The 25043-nt window shown below is 34.5% G+C and overlaps 2 protein-coding genes across 2 annotated transcripts in view; both read left to right on the forward strand.

Moving 5' to 3' along the window:
• The window catches only part of LOC127158803 (uncharacterized), a 38465-nt gene extending 18178 nt beyond the window's left edge, over window positions 1–20287 (forward strand). Inside the window, exons 5-7 of the mRNA XM_051101806.1 lie at window positions 19135–19455; window positions 19535–19672; window positions 19794–20287. Coding sequence (XP_050957763.1) covers window positions 19135–19455; window positions 19535–19672; window positions 19794–20287 — 953 coding nt within the window. The remainder of the gene's footprint in view (window positions 1–19134; window positions 19456–19534; window positions 19673–19793) is intronic.
• LOC127156455 (deleted in malignant brain tumors 1 protein) lies at window positions 1832–7646 on the forward strand. The gene is made up of 4 exons (XM_051099319.1): window positions 1832–1870; window positions 2980–3003; window positions 6546–6863; window positions 7006–7646. The coding sequence occupies exons 1-4, from the start codon at window positions 1837–1839 to the stop codon at window positions 7296–7298; spliced, it is 669 nt and encodes a 222-aa protein (XP_050955276.1). The 5' UTR covers window positions 1832–1836; the 3' UTR covers window positions 7299–7646.
• Window positions 20288–25043: the final 4756 nt, after the last annotated feature.

The raw sequence follows: 25043 nt of genomic DNA on the forward strand, positions 1-25043 counted from the left end.
CGCACAAGGATGAGGGTGAAATCCAAAAGTCATTAATATAATCCACAATGATGTTACAGGAAGGCAGGAAAACACATGCACATAGACAAGACCAGACACAAAGCATTGATCTCAAACAGCTTATAAAGGGTGGCTAATGATACACAAACAGGTGAAACGAATTAACTAATCAGGACACAATGAGGGCAGGAAGAACCACATATGGGCACAAGTGGGAGCAAACCAACATAAACAGTCCACAGGGGTGTGACAACGTCTTGTCATGATGACATCTTCCTCGTCTCTGACACCCAAGGGTGCTGTTTTCTGTACTGCAGTGTCATTTAGCGCTGCAGTCACTGTTATCTATTTTGGGGAGTAAAGAACAAACCAATTTTCACTTCTCTAATGCACACACCAGCACTGTCAATCTGTTGCTCTGTATCCTTGTCTCCTTTGATACTGAAAGCATGTCTCCATTCACAGAAAATGCAACATTGCAAATTGTAATCAGATGAGAAGCAAAGTGTAGCAACACCTTGATGAGATTTCAAGCAGTCTCATTTGAAAAAAAAAAAAAAAAAAAAAAAAAAAAAAAAAAAAAACTTGTGTAAAGAAGATCAAAGTCAGCTGACAGGGAATTAATTATGTGCACAAATAGAAGTTTAGAAAAAAAACTGAAAAAAAAGTTAAAGTTCATTTTAGTGTGCAGATGCTGAAAAGTTAGACTAAAGCCAAGTGCATCATTTCTAAAATTAGTCATAAAACTTCCTGTTATCATTTAGAAAGAAAACATCATCTAAGCAAACTGATCTCACTATAGAAACACCACTGAAACTGTAGGAGCATAAAATAATACTGAGCCATCGCTTCTCACAAGCTAAGTGTTGAGTCTGAGAGAGGCATAGTGAAATAAATCAATGATCTATATCATTTTATTATTACAATATTGGGGATACTGTGAGAATGATTTACGTAATGTGCTTCACCTATATTTTGTCTGCCTGCTTAAACATATTTTACATTTTTTCCGATGTACTTTGTACTACAATATACTCCAAAATGACCAGAATGAAGAGAACGCTGAGGATGGCTATGATCTTGTAGATATGGATGATGGTGATCAGGTGTAAACTCTTGACTCTGATCAGGATTATGTTAATGTAGATCAGAATGACTCTGAACTGGACAGAACAGATGTCAGTGTTGATATTACAATACACAGAAGTATACTGGACAATAACTATTAAGATTTATGAAAGCTATTTAATTACTAATTTCTATTTAAGGGCTTTTCATTGGCAATGTGTGCTTTCTGCCTTCTATCATGACTGCTTAGCAGTTTATAGTCACAAATGCTACAGTATGTAAATAATTAATTTTAAGTTTAAACAAACAGCTTCACATATGCTTATACTCTGCACAATAACAAGATGTTTTATCTGTGCTTATATTAAATTGACACTTCCTCAAATCTATCTCACATCTTTATCCGTGTTATAAATAGAGCTATTCTCAGAATCAAGACCACAAATTCAGCATAATTTCACTAAGAATGCTAAACTTAAACCCTATTACACCTGAACCAGACAAATCCTGAACTCCAGATAAAAACAGTGAGGGTCACATCATTATTATCACTTAAAAATGTAAATGTTAAAATAAACATTTGTTTTATCCAAACGTTAAAACTATTTAAGGGGTGTCGTGTTTAGAGGCACAATCTGATGGACAGATCAGTTCCTAACATGCACATAGTTTACGTTTCCGTTCTCACCAAAGCATCATCAACTCTTCTCACTAATCAGGAAGTAACCTCTTAATTCATGCACATTTTGCAAGAACACGGGCATCACAATGCTAAGACCTTCTCTTCTCACTTTGATATTGGGTAAACTCAATTTTTAATTCTTACAATTTTTTTTTTTTTTTTTTAATAACAGATGGAGATTAAAGATGAAAATTCAGTGATAATAGTCTTCTTAAATTACTGCACAGTGTTCGCAGTAACATTTAATCTTTAAAACAGTTTAGTTAAAGATTTTGAACAGAATACGTTGGTTTGTTGTGCAATCTTTTTATCATTGTGTCATAATTTCTCAGATAATTAACTGAACTTTTACACTTGTAGTTTCTAATACCAGAAACTAAACTGATACATGTTGATATGTTTGTATGTTTGGGTTAATATGATTTTGAATTTTGAAAAGACATTCACCAACAAGTTGATGACTCTAAACAACTTTTAGCTTATAACTTTTCTATAACACCTGAATGCAGATATATAGTCAGTATGTTAACGCATGCCTCAGTGCTTAAACATACTCATGCTCATCTAGATGCCAGAGCTTTTACACAATAAGTTTGGAGGAAGAACTATAAACAGGCCTGCAGCCAACCACAGAACCACAGTTCAGTCCCGCCATTATCACTCTCACAGTGCTGGCCTTTCACAACATCACAGCTCAGGGCTGAGTCTCCCTCGTAAGCTTATTGGTTTCTAGGCTTATAATGCTTTTGCACATATCTGCTATTGTACACATGCAACTAATTCAGTGTTACTGCCTCATAGACAGAATACTAATGAATTCATTAGCAGCTGATCACAGTCAAAAATAAATAAATAAATAAATAGTTATATGTGCAAATTATAGACTTTGTGCAGTGTATTCACAGACACACAGGTAAGAACACAGTATTAAGAATAAATCATTTGTAAACTTAAACTAAAATCAGATATTATTGGGTCTTGTGAACTATATAAACATCTGTTATGTAAAGTAGCTTATTCAAGGCAGTAGTAGGCTACATTAGTACTCATTAACATGGGTAACAAGCATATTGGTTTGAGAATACACTGACTAAATGATAGGATGCAATTTTCAGATAATACTGTCTGTCATTAACATCTAATTTTTTAAAAAAAGTTTTTGTTTGGTAAATCATATCTAAATGTACGTCTACAATATTTTTAAATGTCACTGTTTTTTATCTCAACAGCCAGTTCTCTGACTTCTGTAACTGGTAAGTAACAGGCTGTTAGTCACTCATTTAAAACACAGATCTTATTCTAGCTGCATTATGACATAACCAATCACTGTTTTGTCCTACACTGTAAAATCCAATAGTTTACCTTACTTAGATATAATTAGTTATCTTTACTTAGTTGCTATACTTACTAGGTTTTATTAAGTTACAGCTACTTTCAAGCGAGTAAAACAGTTTACTTACTACTTTGAGTGATGCTCACTTAAAATATTCAAGTAGCCACAAAGGAACCAATGACATTAATAAACCAGTGAGAGGCAGCAGTGCACTAATATGTTGCTAATTTGCAAAATAACAACAGAAGAAGAAGAAAATATTTTTTTTTTGAGGTGGCAATTGTTAATCTGCAGTTATTTTTCATAGTTACATTCACTCATTTCCCAAAGTCATCTTGAATGTTGTTTCATCAATACAACTATATATTTGAGAGAACATCACATAAGCTGACTTCATAAATTGATGTTGATTTTCATAAAATGTTGTTGGTGTGTCTTATTTTATTTTATTTATTTTTTATTGTTATTATTTTTATTTATTTTTTTACTTACCATTATAGTGATTAATGTTCCGTTTGGTTGGGCACTTGGAACTTTGCTTTTCTTATTATAATTTTTTTCCTATTGATGCAGCAATGCAACATGAAGTCATAATTTTTGATTTCAAGGGAAGAAAAGTAATAAGTAGGTTGCTTTTAGAAGGTAACCTTCGCGTTCTGATATTTCGATTAGCTAAATCTTTCCAATTCTTTAGCTGATGTATTTTTTATATTTATTAATGATCTTTTACAATTTTATTGTTCTTCATAAACACCTTGAGAAACTTTATTGGGTTGAGACAGTCCTTTAATATTTGTGATAATGTGCTCAAGTCACAGACTTCAACATTCAGCATGTGAATCACAACGATGGTAACAATTCAATTTTATTTATTTTTATTAATTGTGACAATAACCATTATATTATTTTATTTTCTCTTTTTGTTGTGTTACTGCTGACACAAGTCAGTAAATAAAATTAGCAAATAAAAACAACAACAGTAAAACAAAGCAATTGTATAATTTATTCATGCCGCAATGCACTCTGGGAGTCAGTGAGTAGCTATACTAAGTCAAGTGTAAGCCTAAAGTAAATGATTAAGTACCCCCTACAGTTCTTTTTTAGTAACTAGAACTCCCGTGTAAGTAAACTATACTAACTAAGCATTTGTCACTACAACATACTATTCTTATTTCACTTTACTTAGTTTTTTTAAGGCAATCGGTTTGCATGCTTTTTTTAAGTAAGCCCAACTAATTGGATTTTACAGTGTAGTAGTGTTGTTTTTGGCGGCCTGTTTTAATTTTAGTTTTAGTCTAGTCTTTATATGAAGCTGTCATTTTAGTTTTTATTAGTTTTAGTCACGTTCATACTCTCTTTAGTCTAGTCAAGTTTCAGTCGACTAAAAGTCTGAGCATTTTAGTCTTATTTTAGTCCGAATTATCCATGACTATTTTCGTCTAGTTTTAGTCAACGAAAACTGATGACATTTTAGTCTAGTTTTAGTCGACAAAAACTGATGACATTTAGTCTAGTTTTAGTCAATGAAAATTGACAAAACTAGCTTGGCCAACAAGGGATGCTTAGCAGTGTTGGGCAAGTTACTTCCAAAATGTAATACATTATATATTACTAGTTACTGTCTTTTAAAAAGAATTAGTTACATTACAATATTACTGTCTCTAATGCGTTACACTACTTTTGAGTTTCACCAAAATATCCACAGAAGTATGACTAGGCATTATAAAATACCAAAATGTAGTTTATTGCAGCTCATTATGCATTCAGTGGAGGGTAATGAGGTAGGTCTATATAGCATAAAATTATAAAATCACATTTAGATAGGCTACCGGTATGTAGGTCTAAATTAACGTTATGGTGTAGGTTAAACACAGATAAGCACAAAATTATTACATTTATAAATAATGCCGGTAAATAAAGTGAAATGTTGTAATGTACAAACAATAAACACAATTCCTAACCTATAAACTATTTTGAACGGTTTTCGGAACAAAACAAGAATAAAATATATAATTTGCTAAACAAGCCAAGACGAATAAGGCTAATTTAAAGCGAAACTGAAAGCAAACGCGTTGTTCTCACGCAGCCTACCTCTCTCATTTGGCATGAACCCAATAAAATGTGTCCATATTCGCGTTGTATTTGAATGTTAAACTATTATTTATTAGTAAACCAAGCTTTGTATTTAATGCGCGTAAAAACAGCATCACATTAGCAAATATGTGTTTGGCCCGACCTCAGGCTGAACGACACGGATTGTATACGCAGTACGCAATATTTTAATTAATCAGTGTATATGTTTGGTTGACTGTATTTTATTCTGATAATGAATAGACTGCAACGTTTGCAGTATGTGTGTGTGTGAGGCGCCGGTGCGATCGAACAGCGGAAACAAACAACACAAAAAATACTCAGTCATTTTTGGTCATACAGATCATTTGAAATGGCAGCGTGTTTACCTATATTTCTGTCATCTCGTTTTTCTTTCCGTGAACTTTCGACGAGCGCAGCGCCACACAAACCAAACTTAGCAGCATATGTCACTCAGTCTTTTCCTTTCGTTCCCCCGCAGCTCTCTCTCTCTCTCTCTCTCTCTCTCTCTCTCTCTCTCTCTCTCTCTCTCTCTCTCTCCGTTAGCTTAGTGTCAGTGGCACCAATCCAAGTGTTTCCAGGAGTTATTCGTTCAATTTCTCCTTGTTGAGAGTTTGGTGTCGCACATAGATTACACCTGATTATGCATTCTTATTATTTTTTCTGATTAAATGAATAAAACGGGAGTGTGTCCATCTCACACATGTAGGATCCGTCTCGGCAGTCATCTGAACCATCGAATTCCAGCAACAGGAAATAGACAAACTATTTTACACGCAGATCTTTTTTCTCTGGTGCTGTTTTGCGGTGTTGGTAAATTCACCACTTAATTTTGAGTTAAAATATGTTGTTGTAACTTGCGTTACTGAGATTGTAACGAGTAATAGTATTACCCAAATTTCATTAGTAATGCATTATATTACTATTACTAAACAAAACGAAATAACGTTATGACTTTTCGTTTCGTCTCGTTTTGATCAACGAAAATGAAGAGACATTTTAGCATAGTTTTTATTTTGTAAATCACATTTAGTCTCGTTTTTATTCGACAACGATATTGCATTATACATTTAATTATAGTCATCGTCACATGACCAGCATTACGTTGCGTCTCGTCTCGTTTTCGTCACGTGATAAAGGTTCGTTGACGACGATATTTAGTAATAATTCTCGTTGACGAAAGCAACACTATTTCCTAGGTACATTTTTTACTAAACATTTATCTCAAATGAGTGCTAAGTGTTTTAAAAATGTATGCTTGTAATAAAAATACTTCTAAAGCAATTAGTATAATAGAGGCTATGAATGACTGGTACTTAGAGCGTGCTAAAAGTAACATGTTTTTAATCACGTTGTACTTTCATTTTTAAGGCCAATTACCAGACATAAGGTTGGTCAATGGTTCTGACTCATGCTGTGGAACAGTGGAGATCCGTTATAATGGCACATGGGGAACCGTGTGTGATGATGACTGGGACATGAATGATGCTGCTGTGGTATGCAGACAGTTACAGTGTGGATCAGCCATCAGTGCACCTCAAAGTGCCGCCTTTGGTCAAGGCAGTGGATCGATCTGGCTGGATGATGTTGAATGCTCAGGAAGTGAAGGAACCCTTACACAGTGTTCACACCATGGATTAGGAAAACATAACTGTAATCATGGGGAAGATGCTGGTGTTGTTTGTTCAGGTAAGTCAAATATTTTGCATCTTCACACATTATTTTTGGGGGAAATGAGCAACTGAAATTACAGTAAGCTTCATGAATGTCATGCTTATATTACAATATGTCTTAATAAACTATTTAAAATAAACACATATTTATTTTGCAGGTGAGCTACAGATGCCAACATTTTCCCTGACCTCCACACGTTCAGTTGTTTCTCATGGAGAAAATATCCAGATCAGATGCACAACACCTAAACCAAGATGTAATGCTAATGCTGAATTCCAGCTCTTCAGAAATGGTTTATCTGTATCCTCCCAAAAACATGTATCTAGTGTGACTTTCAGTCTTGTTAATGTAAACGTCTCAAATCAGGGAAGCTACAGCTGTCAATACTCCTATCAAAACAACATCAAGTCGCCCTTGAGTAACACTGTTATCATCACTGTAGGTGAGTGAGTTTGGTCTTGTCTCATTGCCTACATTATAGATTGCATGCATTAGAAACGTACAAGTAAACTCATTCTTTAATGATGCATTTTTTGCATTTGATCAGCCCATTTGTAAAATGCCTGTGGATTGAATTTTGATCCCAACAAGATGCAGTTCTTGAAGTCATTGTAGTTTATTTGAAGATGTTAGCTTCATTGTTTGAGTCGCTGTAGCCATATAAATATATTCGTCTTGATGTGTGAGTCTAAAAACATGCTGGACTGCTGGTAATGAAAGTTTAACTCAAACATGTGTGTTTCTCTTAGCCTCCCTGCTTCCTGTCATTGGTGCTGCAGTGTCAGCTGTTCTGCTCTTATTGTCTGTCCTAATAATAAAAAATAAACTTTATATAGCACATTTCAATGCAGTTCAAAGTACTTTACATAACCAGATATAAACTACAGCGTTTAAATACATATCAATACACATAAGAGATTATATACTGTATATATAAAATAAAACGGTAACACTTTATAATAATGTTCAGTTGTAAGTCATTTAGAAGTTATTAGTTAATGATGAAATAATCATTTACGAAACATTGACAAATGATGAATAAGTGATATGCTAACAATTTGTGTATGTTTTGTTAATTCATTTACAAGTCAATTACAAGTTAATTTACAAGTAATTAGTTAATGATTAACCAGTCATTTACAAAACATGACTATGTGTTTATAAATGAATAATAAGTGATATGTTGAAAAGCACAAAAATGCAATTATTCTAAAACTGTTTTCTTTTTTAAATAATAATAAATTATTTGCTGTCAAATGAATAACTGTGTAAACCCCTTCTCTCATCAGCACAGACTTGTGTTCTGTGTGGAGTGTGTGGGATCTAGTGATAATGTGAACCAGTTTTACCCTCCACTGAAGATCAAATCAGGTGCACAGCGCTAAAATACTCCATGTGTTTACCATCTTTACCCTCACCAGTCAGCCCTTACATTGCAGTACACACAACAAATATTCAAAACCTGTTGTGTAAACACATGAATAAATCATTTACAAATCTTTCTGCATCCCCTAATCTAAAGTGTAAACTATTCATCAGTTGTAAATGTTTTACAAACTTACAAACTTTACAAAAGTTACAGGTTGTGTGGGTAAACACACTGGTGGGGAAAGATCTACGAATGATGAGTAAAACATTGACAACTGATGAATTGTTTACACTTTAGATTAGGGGATGCAGAAAGATTTGTAAATGATTTATTCATGATGTGATCTTCAATGGAGGGTAAACATTTCAATGATTGACATTTCAATTATTTATAATTGATTAATAATATATTAACTATTATCTTATTAACCATTGACTAAGGATCTGTTTGATTATTTCATGATATGCTATTTTTTAAAGATAACTTATGACAGATTTGTAAATCGTTAGCATATTACTTAATCATTTGTAAACGTATAGTCATGTTTTGTAAATTATTAGTTCATCATTATCTAATCACTTGTAAATGATTTATAACTTAATGCTACAAAGCATAGATAAAAATACTAACATATCACTTATTAATAATTTATGAATGCATAGCCATGTTTTGTAAATGATTAGTTAATTATTAACTAATTACTTGTAAATTACTTGTAAATGAATTAACAAAACATACACAAATTGTTAGCATATCACTTAGTAATCTTTTATAAATGTTTTGTAAATGATTATTTCATCATTAACTAATTGCTTATAAATGACTTACAACTGAACGTTATTATAAAGTGTTACCAATAAAACACATCAAAGATAAAGAAAACAACATAGAGCACTTGACCATAAACATAATACATAATCATGAGTTAATGTATAATTCATGAAGAACTAAACCATTTATTAATGATTACTACATCAGCGACTAATGAACATTCTATATGATTCATAGATTAAGTAATCAATAAATTGTTATTAGTTAAATGTGTCAAAATGTATTAGTTCCCTAATAACTTATTTTATTAACTAATGATGTAAATTCATATGTTAATTATCTCAGTGGTCAAAGCTATGTACATCAACTTCCAGTTGTCTGCTTTAAATACTCATTAGCTAATGATTTGCAAATGTATCATTATGTTGTGACTTTACTTGTTGATTCACCAAACTATTAACTAATTGTTAAGTAATATGTCATTATGGTTATGGATATAGAATTAGTTAGTTAGTCACGTGCCTCAACGAGTTGGAGCCATGCATTTCAACTTCCAGTTGTCTGCTTTAATTAACTTTACTTGTTGAGGCACATGACTAACTAACTAATTCTGAATCCATAACCACAATGACATATTACTTAACAATTAGTTAATAGTTCTGTGCCTCAACAAGTAAAGTCATAACATAATGATATCTTTGCAAATCATTAGCTAATGATTAATTAAAGCAGACAACTGGAAGATGAAATGCGTGGCTTCTGCCCATTGTGGTAATTAACACATGAATTTACATTATTAGTTAATAAAATAAGTTATTAGGGAATTAATACATTATGACACATTTAACTAATAACAATTTATTGATTACTTAATCTATGAATCATAGAATGTTCATTTGTTGCTGATGACCTAATTATTAATAAATGGTTTAGTTCTTCATGAGTTAAATATTAACTCATGATTATCTCTGCATTAGTCAAGCATGAATTAATGCATATTTTTTCAATATTGTAATTTATATATGAAGCTCAAATCAATTTTATCTATGTCTGAGGCTGGCTACACAGTAGAAGATTTTAAGCCCGATTTGTATGGAGATAAAATAATGCCATAAAGATTTGCGTGTGAAGAGTACGTGTTGTGCAAGTGTACATAAGACTGTAAGCGTAAATTAAATTTGCATGCGCAAGAGAAGCTTTGTAAAAGGGTAAATCGCGTTTCAAGCGTAAGAAAAAAAGATTTGCAGCATTTTACTGTTACTCGTAAGTGTAAGTCATGTGTTGTGAAACTGCAGCTTTATGCTTTCGCAAAATAAATACGATCTGCATTCTTCCGACTTCCATTTCTCCGCGCTTACACTTTTGGCACGTTCTTTTCGCTAAACTACGGTCAAAAGCACTGCAAGTCTGTGAACAGTGATTTGCACACGAAAACAACAGTTTGCAAAACAGATTGACTGCGTAGGACCAATATGTATGTGAAAAAACAGACTGTTGCAAATGTCTAAATGACTTGTTGTGTATGTAGGACACAAAGTTGCCGAAATAATCCGATACGTACAGCTCCTTCTTTCTTCTTTCCGCGCTTACACTTTTGGCACGATTCTCTCACTCACTGAGTTTTGCAAGCGTGAGGGGGAGGGCGGGGCCACCACTTTCTGTAGCCAATCAAATCAGACTCTCGCGGACTCCATTTACTCTTATCTGATTGGTTCAATAAACACATCACACGCCAAAATATTTATCTTCATTTAGTTTTCGCTGTCGCTCGCTTCCAGTGGAATGGTACTTTTAATGTAGACATACATTAAAAATAAAATAAAATAAAAACACGATATAAGTTGTGTACCAGGCTGTGTGTTCATTCTGAAATTCGAGCTGTGTCGTCATCGTCCTCAACAGGCAATATATGATAGTTTACTGTAATATTGTAATTTCGATGATACCTAATACTAAAACTGCCACGGGGTATATTTTACCCGTGGCTGTTTTTTAAATGTAGCCTACATAACAGACTTTGAATAAAGCATTAAAGTCTCCCAGTCACTGACTTTTACTAAAATGGTGTAATTTACAATCCTCTAAAAATGGTTTAGAAAAGAAAAAGATCAAAAACGTGGCATTTATATTGTGCCTATATTTTCGTGCTGTCATTATCTTGCTACTTATGTATTAATTGTAACTAGATTGCTAGGCAGCGCCTTTTACTCACTGAATTAGCAGTTGAGATTCAAAAATAAAGTCAAAATTAGTAAAAGAAGGTGATTTATGGATGCTGAAGAGCATAGAATCACTAAATGCCATTAGTCAGCATCTGACGGCTCATCTGACTGTGATCTCATATTTAGATGTTTCTTTATGAAAACAGTGGCATAATACACTGAAATAAAATGTTCTTTAGGCCTATACAAACGGTAGTCGTGCTTGGGTAGAATTTACCCGCTGGAGGTTTTTAGGTATACAGCGACCCCTGGCGGTGCTAGTGTTAAACATGGCCTAGTATCTGTACTAGCAGCATAATTTGTCATTTATAATAACATGCATAATTTCACCTGTCTACTGATCAGGGACGACTCAAATTTTTTAACTAAAATTTGGTTCAATATTGTGAATATAACATATTTTTTTCACTTTAACATGTTATAATTTAAGGGGATTTTACAATTGTTTTTACAATTGAGTGTTAAATACAATAAACAGAGACATGGTCTGGAAAATCGTCAAATTCAGATTTATGTAGCTTTATTGTTATAGTAAAAGGTTTTATCAAAAGTATAGCACTCTGATACTATTGTTGAGCATTGTCACGTAATGTTTAACATCAGCTATATATTAGGCTATATTATATGATATATGCATTTCAATGTAAAGCCAAACCAATCCAATAATGTTAACACCAGCTAACAATTCAGGATGAACACATAGTCTAGTCTAATGGTACACAACTTATAAAGTATCATGTTTTAATTAAGTTGTTGTTTATTTATTTATTTTAATGTACATGTACATTAAAAGTACCATTCCACTGGAAGCGAGCGACAGCGAAAACTAAATAAAGATAAATGTTTTGGCGTGTGATGTGTTTATTGAACCAATCAGATAAGAGTAAATGGAGTCCGCGAGAGTCTGATTTGATTGGCTACAGAAAGTGGTGGCCCCGCCCTCCCCCTCACGCTTGCAAAACTCAGTGAGTGAGAGAATCGTGCCAAAAGTGTAAGCGCGGAAAAAAAGAAAGATGGAGCTGTACGTATCGGATTATTTCGGCAACTTTGTGTCCTACATACACAAGTCATTTAGACATTTGCAACAGTCTGTTTTTTCACATACATATTGGTCCTACGCAGTCAATCTGTTTTGCAAACTGTTGTTTTCGTGTGCAAATCACTGTTCACAGGCTTGCAGTGCTTTTGACCGTAGTTTAGCGAAAAGAACGTGCCAAAAGAGTAAGCGCGGAGAAATGGAAGTCGGAAGAATGCAGATCGTATTTATTTTGCGAAAGCATGAAGCTGCAGTTTCACAACACATGACTTACACTTACGAGTAACAGTAAAATGCTGCAAATCTGTTTTTCCTTACGCTTGAAACGCGATTTACACTTTTACAAAGCTTCTCTTGCGCATGCAAATTTAATTTACGCTTACAGTCTTATGTACACTTGCACAACACGTACTCTTCACATGCAAATCTTTATGGCATTATTTTATCTCCATAGATTTGCACCCCTGAACGACTGGTGGCGTGGCCCCAATCAAGGCTTGTTGCAAAAAAAAAAATTTGTCTAAGAAATCCTCTATTGGTCTTTGTCAGGTTACGTCACACTCACGAGAATCTAATTGCATTTTGGGTGTCGCCGCCATTTGTAAGGTATCAAAGCCGAGGTGTTCTGTAGTTGCAGAATTGTTCTTTTGATTTGCTTCAGAATTGTACATTTTTGTTGCGTTAAAGTCAGCGATGGTAAATTACACGATAGAAAAGGTTAAAAACTGACCACAAGGAAAGATATTTTAGGTCTCCCACTTGAAAGACAACATGCAGCGGAAATAACCAAGAAGCGTCGGATGGCCTGCGTAGCAGCGGTGATACGCAAAATCATCATATTTGCCCTCGACATTTTCATAAAGGTAAGTAAGCGATTTTTTTTTTTAAGTATGTGCTTATTTTCCATTTTCTTTAGTACCTAACGTTATATCCACATGTTGTTTTGGGTTATCAATGCTATTCAGTGGTGTAGTGCAGGTATACGGCGTAATGACAGGTGTGTAGATAAATGCAAATGTTCCCTAAAAGCACCCAGTAAAGACAGTGATGCGGTCAGGAACCTGGCGCCGGATTCCTTTTAAAAAATATGTTTGATGGTTGTGCCGGCGCAGTCCCCCCACCACAGATGCTGCCTGTTTATACGCCAGAGCATGTCAGCGTAGTGGTAAAATAATTATTATTGATAACTAATTTGAATCAGTACATTATAACGAAAACAATACCTTAAGAATGAAAAGCAGGTTTCCAGGGGTTGCCAGGGCACCACTAAACAGACAGCCAGGGAGCAGAAACGCGTCATGTACCATGCAATGTCACGCAATCGTTTTATGCATGGCTGTGGAGATTTATTTTATTTCACTACTGAAATTCCTAACTAAATACTTAACTGAATACCAAACTAAAATACATTTTTAATATTTTTATTTTTTATGTATATCTGTATTTCATATAGGTTGGTGTGACTAAACTGTAGAAAAAAACAAAAAAAACAACAACAAAAAAAAACCCTTGCAGCCAGCTGAGATGGTCAGCTACACATTGAAGGCTGGAGGAGATGGTCGACTTCACAAGACACCACTCGATGCCACAAACTGAATGTAACTTGTGTGTACCCACACTGAAAAAAATGTTGTTAAATTTACTTAATTTTATTACGTCAAGGGGTTGCACGAAATAAATTTATCTAAATCCAGATATATTTTTTAAGTTGAGAGAATTTATATTTTATAAGTTGAGTTTACTTATATTTTATAAATTGGTTGTACTTATATTTTATACATTGAGTTTATTAATCTCTTTTCCACAAACAACATTACAGTTTGACTTGATTTCTGTCATATATCCACAAATATTATTTGAGAACATCTAAACAGAGGTTTAGATGTTTTATTAAAAAAAAAAAAAAAAATTCATTTGACCTCACCATCATGGCGAACAGGGTTTACTTTAGTTGGGCTCTTGAGCCTTCACTTTCTTAATATAATTTTTTTGTTCTTTGGTTGCTGTAATTGTGTTTACAGAGCACATTTGTTATAGCGCCAAAAAAAAACAAGGGGAGGGCCTTATTAAATGTTCTTGGTTAATTATTATTGATGGTGTAATCATCATCCAGTGGTCTGATTTGCTGATATCGTTCTATGGTTTACCTCTTAGTTTCATGATATTTACAATAGTTGTATGAACTCTTACTATTACTACTTTAAGATCTCCAGCATTGCTTAGACACACACAGACATCAAGAATCAGCATATGAATCTCAACAATGGTGATATTCAACAGCTGCATGCTGGGAGTCATGGGTGAGTTTTATAATCTGCTGTTACCCAGCATGCAGCTGTTGAATGTCACCATTGTTGAGATTCAAATGCTGATTCTTGATGTCTGTGTGTGTCAAAGGGACACCGTAGATTTCAAGGTTTAGTGTATAAGATAAACATCCATAATAGTTCATACACTTGTTGTAAACATTATGAAAATAATAGACTAACCACTGCATGAGATCAGTGCATCAGGCCACTGGATGTTAGTGATTTCCCCACAAATAAAAATTAACCAAAAACACCTAATCAGACTTCTTTTTGGCTTTGTTATTTTGCTGTAATAGATGTGCTTCATACACATAATTATAGCAGCCAAAAAATAAATAAAAAATCAAAAGTCAAGAGTCCAACTAAAGTAAACCCTGATCGCCATGATGGTGAGGTCAATTGAAACATAATATATATATATATATATATATATATATATATATATATACATAAAACATCTAAACCTCTGTTTAGATGTTCTGAAATAATATTTGTAGATATATGACAGAAATCAAGCCAAACTGTAATGTTTGTGGAGTTGTTTAATCAGAGATTTAATGTATATTAAATTTATTATATTAAAGTTCATTTTATCTTTGGCTGTGTCTGATTCTTGTGTTTCTCTTTCCTTCTGTGATTCTGCTTGTAAACAGCAGGTGTTCATCATTATTGGTCAATCATGACATAATGATCTCCTTAACTCCAACACTGTGTCAATGCTACTTGAACACTGAGCAGGGTTTGTTTAACACTGGGAAATGTTACATAAACTTTACCTGTTTCATTTACGTAAGACTGATGTATTTGAATTACATTAAGTTTAATTGATTTGTTTAAATTAAAACTATGTAATCTAAATGCATGGAACTGATGTATGTAATTGAATTAAGTTTAGGGCTGAAATATTTTTTTGAGTGTATATGGAAATTAAATTAAACTTATTTTTTTCTAATTACTTTTAATTGAATGAAATTAACTTGTTTTAAACAAGGGCAGTGAATTTGAAAATTAATAATAAAAAATAAGTAGGATTAAATAACACATTAAAATCAGTGAAATTAACCAGATAAAAACATGTAACATTTACAAGGGGTCAGAATCATTTTTTTCAGTGCAGAAGAAAACTGTCTGCTTTTCATGTCAGACATAAGGGAAATTCTCACTTCATTTTAAATACTTCTGTTAACTTCATGCACCTCAGATTGAATCTGCATGCACAAACACTGTTTTATACTGTTACAGGCACAAAATTATCCCTCATTAGTTTGTGGTGTCCTTTGGACACAGTATAGCAATGATTGACTGCTTTGAGATTTTCACAGAGAAACCATTCAGTGTAAAAGTGTGTGCCAGAAAGTGTTCTACCTATAAACTATTAATTATTTAACAGATCATCTAGCACTTATAAGAATCCATGTAGAAAGTGTCATCAGAAATGTTTGGCAGAAGCATTAAATCATCATCACATTATTATTATTATTAATAATATTATTTTTATTATTTATTTTCATTTTATTATTATTCAGCTTTCTTTGTAGTACTTGCACTGTGTCCACTTAGCAGTATGTTGATGTTCATCATGCTTGTCACATCTGCATTTTTAAGCTGATTTTATAACACAGTGTTGCATTTATAATAAAGTATGTATAATGACATTTTCATAAATGTGTTTTTGATTGACTCCTTATCAGCACTTGTTATCAGCCAAATGAACAACAACCCTGAACAAACAGGGTAAAGTTTAATGGTATTAATGGTATAAGATAATGTGCAAATTAATGGTAGACAAAAACAGAACATAAGTGTATTTGTAAGTAAATAATATACGTTTTTATACCGTAAACGAGAGCACGTCATATTTCCAACGAGGTTGAACACCGGCAGCGCTCAACTTTTTGCGGTCAGGTAACGTTAATATGGATCAGTCAGTGTTAATTGTTAATGACAAATTATATAAGTTACGGTTCCTAAAACTTCTGCTGAGATTATCTCGGTCCCATATCTACTTTGTTTGCTTCTGTTTCTCCAGTATGATGATTTAAACGGTCTTTACGGCTCTGTATACTTTCAGTTCACTGCTCAAGGCGACGATACCTTCAAAATGGCGCCTCGGTGACGTCACACATAATAAACGCACGTGACTGACAAAGACCGATTGTGTGCTATCATTACGATTATTTAACTGCTCCCGATCAAGACGGAGTGTCGCCGAACTCAAATGTTAAATAATCAAACATACTTGATATTTACAACTCTTGATTGGGCTGCCTCTGATGTGATACCCACCATAGCCAATGAGTGCGAGCATGCGTCACCTACCGGATGCTGCCTGCTTTTATAGCTGAAACTTGGCAATCACAAAAATACCACGAAAGGTATCTGGACCCAGTATCATAAACCCCACTCTCTCAGTGTAATCTACTGGGATGTGAGACAAACTAAATAATTAAATTATGCTTCATATAATTTTATTTATTTATTTATTTATTTTAATTGTCATTTTGCGTAGTTTTCATCACAATGTTAGATTTATTATTATTATTATTATTATTATTATTATTTCTTTTTTTTTTCTTTCCCCCGGTCTTGTCTGTCATAGTATGGTTAAATAAAAAGGTATATAAAATTAAATAAATAAATAAATTAATTAATTAAATTAAAAAAAAAAAAAAGGCTGTGAAATAGTTTTATATATATATAGTTATATATAAGTTTTCACCAGTTTCAACTTCAAAACTTGTACTTTTAAATTGATTTAACTTGTGAGTTGAAATGACGTGTACTTTTAAGTTGAAATGACTTGATTTAACTTTGTAAGGCAGCTGCTAAACTGTTTAAAGTTTTTAAGTTGAAACTGGTGAAAACTTTTTTACAATGTGTATGTATGTGTGTGTGTGTATATATATTTAATCACCTTATTAATATGAGATTTTAAATCAAAGTAACAGAAATTTGTAACCGCTGGGGTAAATTTAACCAAGTTATTGAACAGCTATTGATCAACCAATTACAGCAGTCAACATTTAAAGTGGATCAAAACCTTTCATCAAAGTTGTTCTAAAACCAAATCAACAACCGTTCTAGTCTTAGGAAAACTTTTCTGATCCACTTCAAGCTACTGACTACTGTATTTACTGCCATAAGGCAGGTAGTAGGTGAATTTTCAGCTGCAGCATTATTTGGTTGTCATCAGCATAACAATAGAAACATTATTTTATTATTTTCTCAAATGATGTCCCCAAGTGGCATCATGTACAATTAAAATAATAATAGATAAAAATATACCAGGGCAGTTTTTTATTTTTTATTTTTATTTTTTTTTATAAGGACAGTTTCGGTACTGCTGTAAATTCAAAAAACACTGAAGCACCCCTCCATTATACAATTTTCTTGAAATAAAGGAGTTAATTTGTGCTGCAACTACCCTTTTGAGTATCTTACAAATAAAGGGTATGTTAGATACCTGACAGGGTTACACAGGGCTCGAAATTGCGACCGTTTTGGTCGCATATGCTCCCAAAATTTAATCTGCGCGACCTCAAAATATGTTTGGAAGCATTCGTGCGAGTGCGAGAAACTGTTGTGGCGCGACTTGTTTTCATTTCTTTACAAAACATTCGCTAGCCTAACTACTGCCCAGACTGCTGTGAGCTGATACAGCGACAGTTTCGCCGTTTTCTCCAACATTACATAACTAATTAAACTCGATCTGTACATTCTTAACTTTAATGCAGAAATTAGATATTAGCCGTCAATCACTCCCTGTCACTGACACTGCGCTCCACTGAAACTCGGAACCGGCCGTTTTTTTTTCTCTCTCTCTCTCAACCAACCTCTGTTCCGGATTTGTAAACCACATTGCAGTTAGGGGTGTGTGATACGACGATTTTTGATTGTGGACAAATAAATCTGCAATCTGCTTTTGAAGAAATATACTACATTTCGTGCTACAGCGCACATTCTGTCAGACGCAATTCTGGCGCCTCCATCTCCATATACTGTACAACGCGGCCATACATTCATATCAAACGATAACTCATCTTCAGAGTTTCACTCACGCAGGGGCGTAATTTCCACTGGGGACACACTTTTCAAAATACCCCCACTTTCAAATTGTTTTGTTAAATGAATGTGTTGTATTGTAGAAAGCACGCTCAGCACCACCGAGAGTTTATCGCCATCGTTAAAACGAAACCGAAAGTAAAACGCCCGCGCGCATTCAAAAAGCAATTTTAATACCCCACGTTTAATGTGCGCAAATTAGGCTTCATAACATATCTAGGCTGTAGGCTATAGGTTGTGTAGTTGTATTTAATACAACCTTAATATTCATTTGGTGCTCCTACATTTTTTTTGGTGCTCCTAACTTTTTGAAGTTGGGAGCACCAGTGCTACCAAGTAAAGAAGTTAATTTCGAGCCGTGTTACATAGTTATATAGTGAACCGTCTCTTGATAATTTATCAATATTTATTTATTTATATTTTGATAGTTCTCAAATCCAATCTTTTTCTTTTAAGCTGTTTGAATTTAATGTTTGAGCCTCTGTAACCATATAAATATTTTCTTCTTGTTTTTTAGTGAACTTGCAGCAGCCCAGCATTTCCCACAGTGCTCCTGATGGACGGTTTGTTAAGGGATCTCAGGGGCCAGTGATCACGAGGGGTCACAGTTTCACTATCATCTGTTCCACTGAATCTCAGTATCCTGGAGGCTCTTTTCACCTGTTCAGAGGGTCAAACATCACCAGGAGTGAGTCAGCTGTCAGTCACTCTGCCTCCTTCTCCTTTCCTGAGGCAGATTATTCACATGAGGGAACATACAGTTGTGTTTATGAAGTCAGTGTCTCCTCACGCTCCTTCCGTTCATCTGCCTCTGAACTGCTGCTCATCACTATCACAGGTACTGGTGTGTTAGAGTCTAAAAACAAGCTGAACTTCTGGTAATGAAAGTTTAACTCAAACACGTGTGTTTCTCTCAGCCTCGCAGCTTCCTGTCATTGGTGCTGCAGTGTCAGCTGTGCTGCTCTTATTGTCTGTCCTCATAATCATCCTCCTGCTGAAGAGAAGACAAAAGCAAAGAAACAAGGAAACTCATTCGAAGTGCGCTTTTACAAAAGGTAATAATCTTTATGTTATAAAATAATTCAGATAATGTTCCCCAAAGTCACTATCATTTTTTTTCTTTTTTTTTTAAACATTTTCATTTAATTATCCTTCATCTCTATGCAATATCACTAGGTCAAGCTGCATCACATAGTACCAAAAATGACGACAAAGACGATGAGGTTGATTATGAAAGTGTAGAACTTGGTGAAAACATGGATCATGGTGATTCTGAACAGGACTATATTAATGTGGACTCTGATAAATCTGAACAGGACTATATTAATGTGGACTCTGATCAATCTGAACAGGACTATATTAATGTGGACTCTGATAAATCTGAACAGGACTATATTAATGTGGACTCTGATAAATCTGAACAGGACTATATTAATGTGGACTCTGATAAATCTGAACAGGACTATATTAATGTGGACTCTGATCAATCTGAACAGGACTATATTAATGTGGACTCTGATCAATCTGAACAGGACTATATTAATGTGGACTCTGATAAATCTGAACAGGACTATATTAATGTGGACTCTGATAAATCTGAACAGGACTATATTAATGTGGACTCTGATAAATCTGAAGAGAACTATGTCAATGTAACTATTACAGAGTAAAGTGTGGTAGACAAATCTGATGAACATTTATAAAAGCTGTTGTGATTAATACTGAGTGAACCCAAAAACAACAATTATTGAGGCTTAAAACAGATCAAATATGGCAGCCTTGATTTGAATTAAGTAATTCAGTTGACAATGTGATGAGCAGAGAGACAACAAATAATTATATTTTTGCAAATCTACTGTGACAAATATGAGTGACTCTAATGTAGTGCATTCATTCTGTGCACTAGAGTGTTCATCACAGCCTGCTGCACATCTTCCAACTGATACATTTTGTTTAGTGTATTGAGTGATTCAAGTCAACTGTGTCTCAGGGATATCAGATTGTTTCTTGATCACATTTAGTTCATATTCATAAACTTAGTAAAAGATGTACAAAATCAGGTTACCACCTTTTTACAGTGTACTCTGATGAATTATTTATAACTTGCGAACCAGACTCATGGAGGTGTAATCTGACAATATGCATAAAATTGAAACATTTTATAACTAGTGAATCCGTCTGTCACAGGTATAATAATAATCCAATCTGTTAATCACTTCAGACTTTATGGTGAACAAAGAAAGCGTGGATAGTCTTTTTAGAGTCATTGTTGTCCTCGGCTCATTTTTCATTCACTTCTATTTAATTTACAAAATAATTTTTGAATGATTTACTGCCTTCAAAGAAAGATGTAAAAAGTGCATGGTCTTGTTTGCAATTACATATACTGTGCTTAACAAATTTATTAAACCACCACTCAGTGTAAGGTTTGTGCCACAGCTGCCCTAAACTCAGTATTGGTGATTACCAGTTTTGTTTTTTGTTTTGTTTTGTTTTGCTTCTGTAATGATTAAGCCACCTGTATGTGAAAGATCATTATTCACAGTAGTGTTCCTAATGCTAAAATACAATTATTGTTGGGACTGAATGGATTCAAAGATAGATTGCACAAAGGTTTAATCAAAAGCAAGTCTTTGGGAACAGCTACAAACTATTTGGAAGTCAGTAACAACTGAGACTGCGGAAAAGTGCATAAAAATGATGCTAGCAAGAATGCATGCTTTTATCAAGGCCAAAGGAGGCCATACAAAATAAAGATCAAATGTTTGTTTTTATTTATTCTAGATTTCTGTATTTATAAGTAAAAAGCGCACAGGCATTTACAAGCTATTTAAATGCGAAAAAGACTTAAATACTAGTGGTGGGCAGAACAAGGCTTTGTAAAACACTGAAACAGTGAATTATAACGTATACAGTACTGTGCAAAAGTCTTAGGCCACTAGTATTTTCATCAGCTAAAAAATGGTTTAAAGTCAGTTGAAGTTGGTCTTTTGCTGTAGTGTGTCAGTAGGAAATATCAGTTCACATTTCTAAACATTCATTTTGCCATTAATTGTAATAATCCAGTGATTTTTGTATGGAGCACAGGCTGTTGTCAGACTCCTTGTGCAAACAGAGATGTGATCTCTCCATCATTCAATCCAGTCTGTCTTAAGAAACAGCAAAAACGGAGACAGACTAAATCCAGAAGAACTGTGGCAACATCTCCAAGATGCTTTGAGAGACCTATACCTACAAAGCTACATTACTGTTAAAAATTTTAGGCAGTTAGGCACATACAATGAGGATGCTGTCAAAAACAATGTCATAAATAGATTTTCTTTATCAATGAACTTCTATTAACTAAAATAAATCCTTTGCGTTTAAAGCAGCTTTTGCCCTATGTGCACTTATTGTGCATAGTTTTTCAGGTAGCTTTGCAGGTAGGTTACTTGAAACATCTTGGAGATGTTGAAACAGTTCTTCTGGATTTAGTCTGTTTCAGTTATTCTGTTTCTTCATGTCATTCCAGAGACAGACTGGATGATGGTGAGATCAGATGTCTGTGTGGAGCACTGGCTGTTGTCAGACTAATCTCACTAAATGTGAGATTGTAACAATCCTGACCTCCTGTGCCCTTCTCATACTAACCTGGAAAGTAGACATGACATAAGTCTAGCCTAGAGACTCATAGGACATGATGTACTGTTGTTTCCTGAAGGGTGTGATGTTTGATTTCACTTCTTCATATTTACCATATGAAATGTTGGTGTCTTCCTTTAATAAATGCCTTTGAGTGAATTACACCTTTTTGTGTGTGGTTATCTCAATGGTCCAGGATCCTGACTCTGTGCTCCATCGCTCAACTAAAATCGAATCTCGGCAGTTAATCAAGTTAGATATTAAATTCTAACACTAAATTATTAAAATTAATGGCAAACAGAATGTTTGGAAATGTAAACTGATGTTTCCTACTGACACACTACAGCAAAAGATAGAAATAACTGACTTTAAACCATTTTTTAGCTGGTGAAAATACTAGTGGCCTAAGACTTTTGCAAAGTACTGTATGTTGTACTTGTCGATCCATCAAGTTGGGGGAGTGGTTGGAGCGCTCGACTGGCATCCTGTCAAAGCCATTCACCTTAGGATCATGTAACATGTTTTTACTCCAAACTCATAATGAACGCAATATAACGTAGCTTTTCATTGAACTACAGCTCTGTGTTCTAAATGCTGCTCCATCTGAAAGCACCTGCTGGAGATTTACTAGTGATTACACAACTGGCTTCACTGAAAAAATGTGCATGACAGTCGCCTTTGATTAATCGTGCAGTCCTACTGTCCTGCTTTCGAACAGAACAACAGGAGCATGTAGTATAAGCACTTCCCCATTTCCCACAGATTCTGCGAATATATATATATATATATATATATATATATATATATATGGTGCTACACACCAGATCAGGACACCATGGTGTTTTCAGATAGTCTGACACTGAACCGCACACAGACGCACAACACAAGCTTTGGTTCACTGACAGATCTTTCGCCAACCAACTCCTGCCTCTGGAGATAGATGATGCAGACAGAGATGGGGCTTTTCAGCGCCATCTGTCTGCTATGTGGAGGTACTGCAGCTTTTTGAACCAAAGCCAATTAGACACCATATTTAAATGGTATCACCATATTTAATACTGGTGCATCTCAATAAATTAGAATGTCGTGGAAAAGTTCATTTATTTCAGTAATTCAACTCAAATTGTGAAACTTGTGTATTAAATAAATTCAGTGCACACAGACTGAAGTAGCTTAAGTCTTTGGTTCTTTTAATTGTGATGATTTTGGCTCACATTTAAAAAAAACCCACCAATTCACTCTCTCAACAAATTAGACTATGGTGATATGCCAATCAGCTAATCAACTCAAAACAAAGGTTTCCTGAGCCTTCAAAATGGTCTCTCAGTTTGGTTCACTAGGCTACACAATCATGGGCAAGACTGCTGATCTGACAGTTGTCCAGAAGACAATCATTGACACCCTTCACAAGTAGTGTAAGTCATAAACATTAACTGCCAAAGAAGCTGGCTGTTCACAGAGTGCTATATCCAAGCATGTTAACAGAAAGTTGAGTGGAAGAAAAAAGTGTGGAAGAAAAAGATGCACAACCAACCGAGAGAACTGCAGCCTTGAGAGGCTTGTCAAGCAAAATCGATTCAAGAATTAGGGTGAACTTCACAAGGAATGGACTGAGGCTGGGGTCAAGGCATCAAGAGCCACCACACACAGACGTGTCAAGGAATTTGGCTACAGTTGTAGTATTCCTGTTGTTAAGCCACGCTTGAACCACAGACAACGTCAGAGGCATCTTACCTGGGCTAAGGAGAAGAAGAAATGGACTGTTGCCCAGTGGTCCAAAGTCCTTTTTTCAGATGAGAGCAAGTTTTGTATTTCATTTGGAAACCAAGGTCCTAGAGTCTGGAGGAAGGGTGGAGAAGCCCAAGTTGCTTGAACTCCAGTGTTAAGTTTGCACAGTCTGTGATGATTTGGGGTGCAATTTCATCTGCTGGTGTTGGTCCGCTGTGTTTTTTGAAAACCAAAGTCACTGCACCCGTTTACCAAGAAATTTTAGAGCACTTCATGCTTCCTTCTGCTAACCAGCTTTTTAAAGATGCTGATTTAATTTTCCAGCAGGATTTGGTACCTGCCCACACTGCCAAAAGCAGCAAAAGTTGGTTAAATGACCATGGTGTTGGTGTGCTTGACTGGCCAGCAAACTCACCAGACCTGAACCCTATAGAGAATCTATGGGTTATTGTCAAGAGGAAAATGACAAACAAGAGATCAAAAAAATGCAGATGAGCTGAAGGCCACTGTCAAAACCTGGGCTTCCACACCACCTCAGCAGTGCCACAGACTGATCACCTCCATGCCATGCTGAATTGAGGCAGTAATTAAAGCAAAAGGAGCCCCTACCAAGTATTGAGTACATATACAGTAAATGAACATACTTTCCAGAAGGCCAACAATTCACTAAAAATGCTTTTTTTTAATTAGTCTTATTCAATTAAATTATTGAAATTTGTTGAGATATTGAATTGGTGGGGTTTTGTTAAATGTGAGCCAAAATCATCACAATTAAAAGAACTAAAGACTTGAACTACTTCAGTCTGTGTGCACTGAATTTATTTAATACACGAGTTTCACAATTTAAGTTGAATTACTGAAATAAATGAACTTTTCCACGACATTCTAATTTATTGAGATGCACCTGTAGTTGTTTTCCTAAATTATTTACTAATTTAATCATGAGCTGTTTTTGTGTTTTAATTTTCTATTTTATTTAGTATAGCAGATTTATCATTTATAATTAGTTCAGCAACAGTTCTTAAGTTGTGTTTTAGACATTTAGGCATAAGTGTTTGAAGTGGGTTGAACTCGTCG

The sequence above is a fragment of the Labeo rohita genome, chromosome 3, assembly GCF_022985175.1.
Source record: "Labeo rohita strain BAU-BD-2019 chromosome 3, IGBB_LRoh.1.0, whole genome shotgun sequence".
In the NCBI taxonomy this organism is placed as follows: Eukaryota; Metazoa; Chordata; class Actinopteri; order Cypriniformes; family Cyprinidae; genus Labeo; species Labeo rohita.

What these genes read in the sequence shown, in the direction of transcription:
- LOC127156455 (XM_051099319.1), top strand. Translation starts at nt 1,837, where the DNA reads ATGCTAAGACCTTCTCTTCTCACTTTGATATTGG. An exon ending in TCTTCTCACTTTGATATTGG is followed by an intron (nt 1,871 to 2,979) that starts GTAAACTCAATT and finishes TTATCTCAACAG; the next exon opens with CCAGTTCTCTGACTTCTGTA. An exon ending in TTCTCTGACTTCTGTAACTG is followed by an intron (nt 3,004 to 6,545) that starts GTAAGTAACAGG and finishes TTCATTTTTAAG; the next exon opens with GCCAATTACCAGACATAAGG.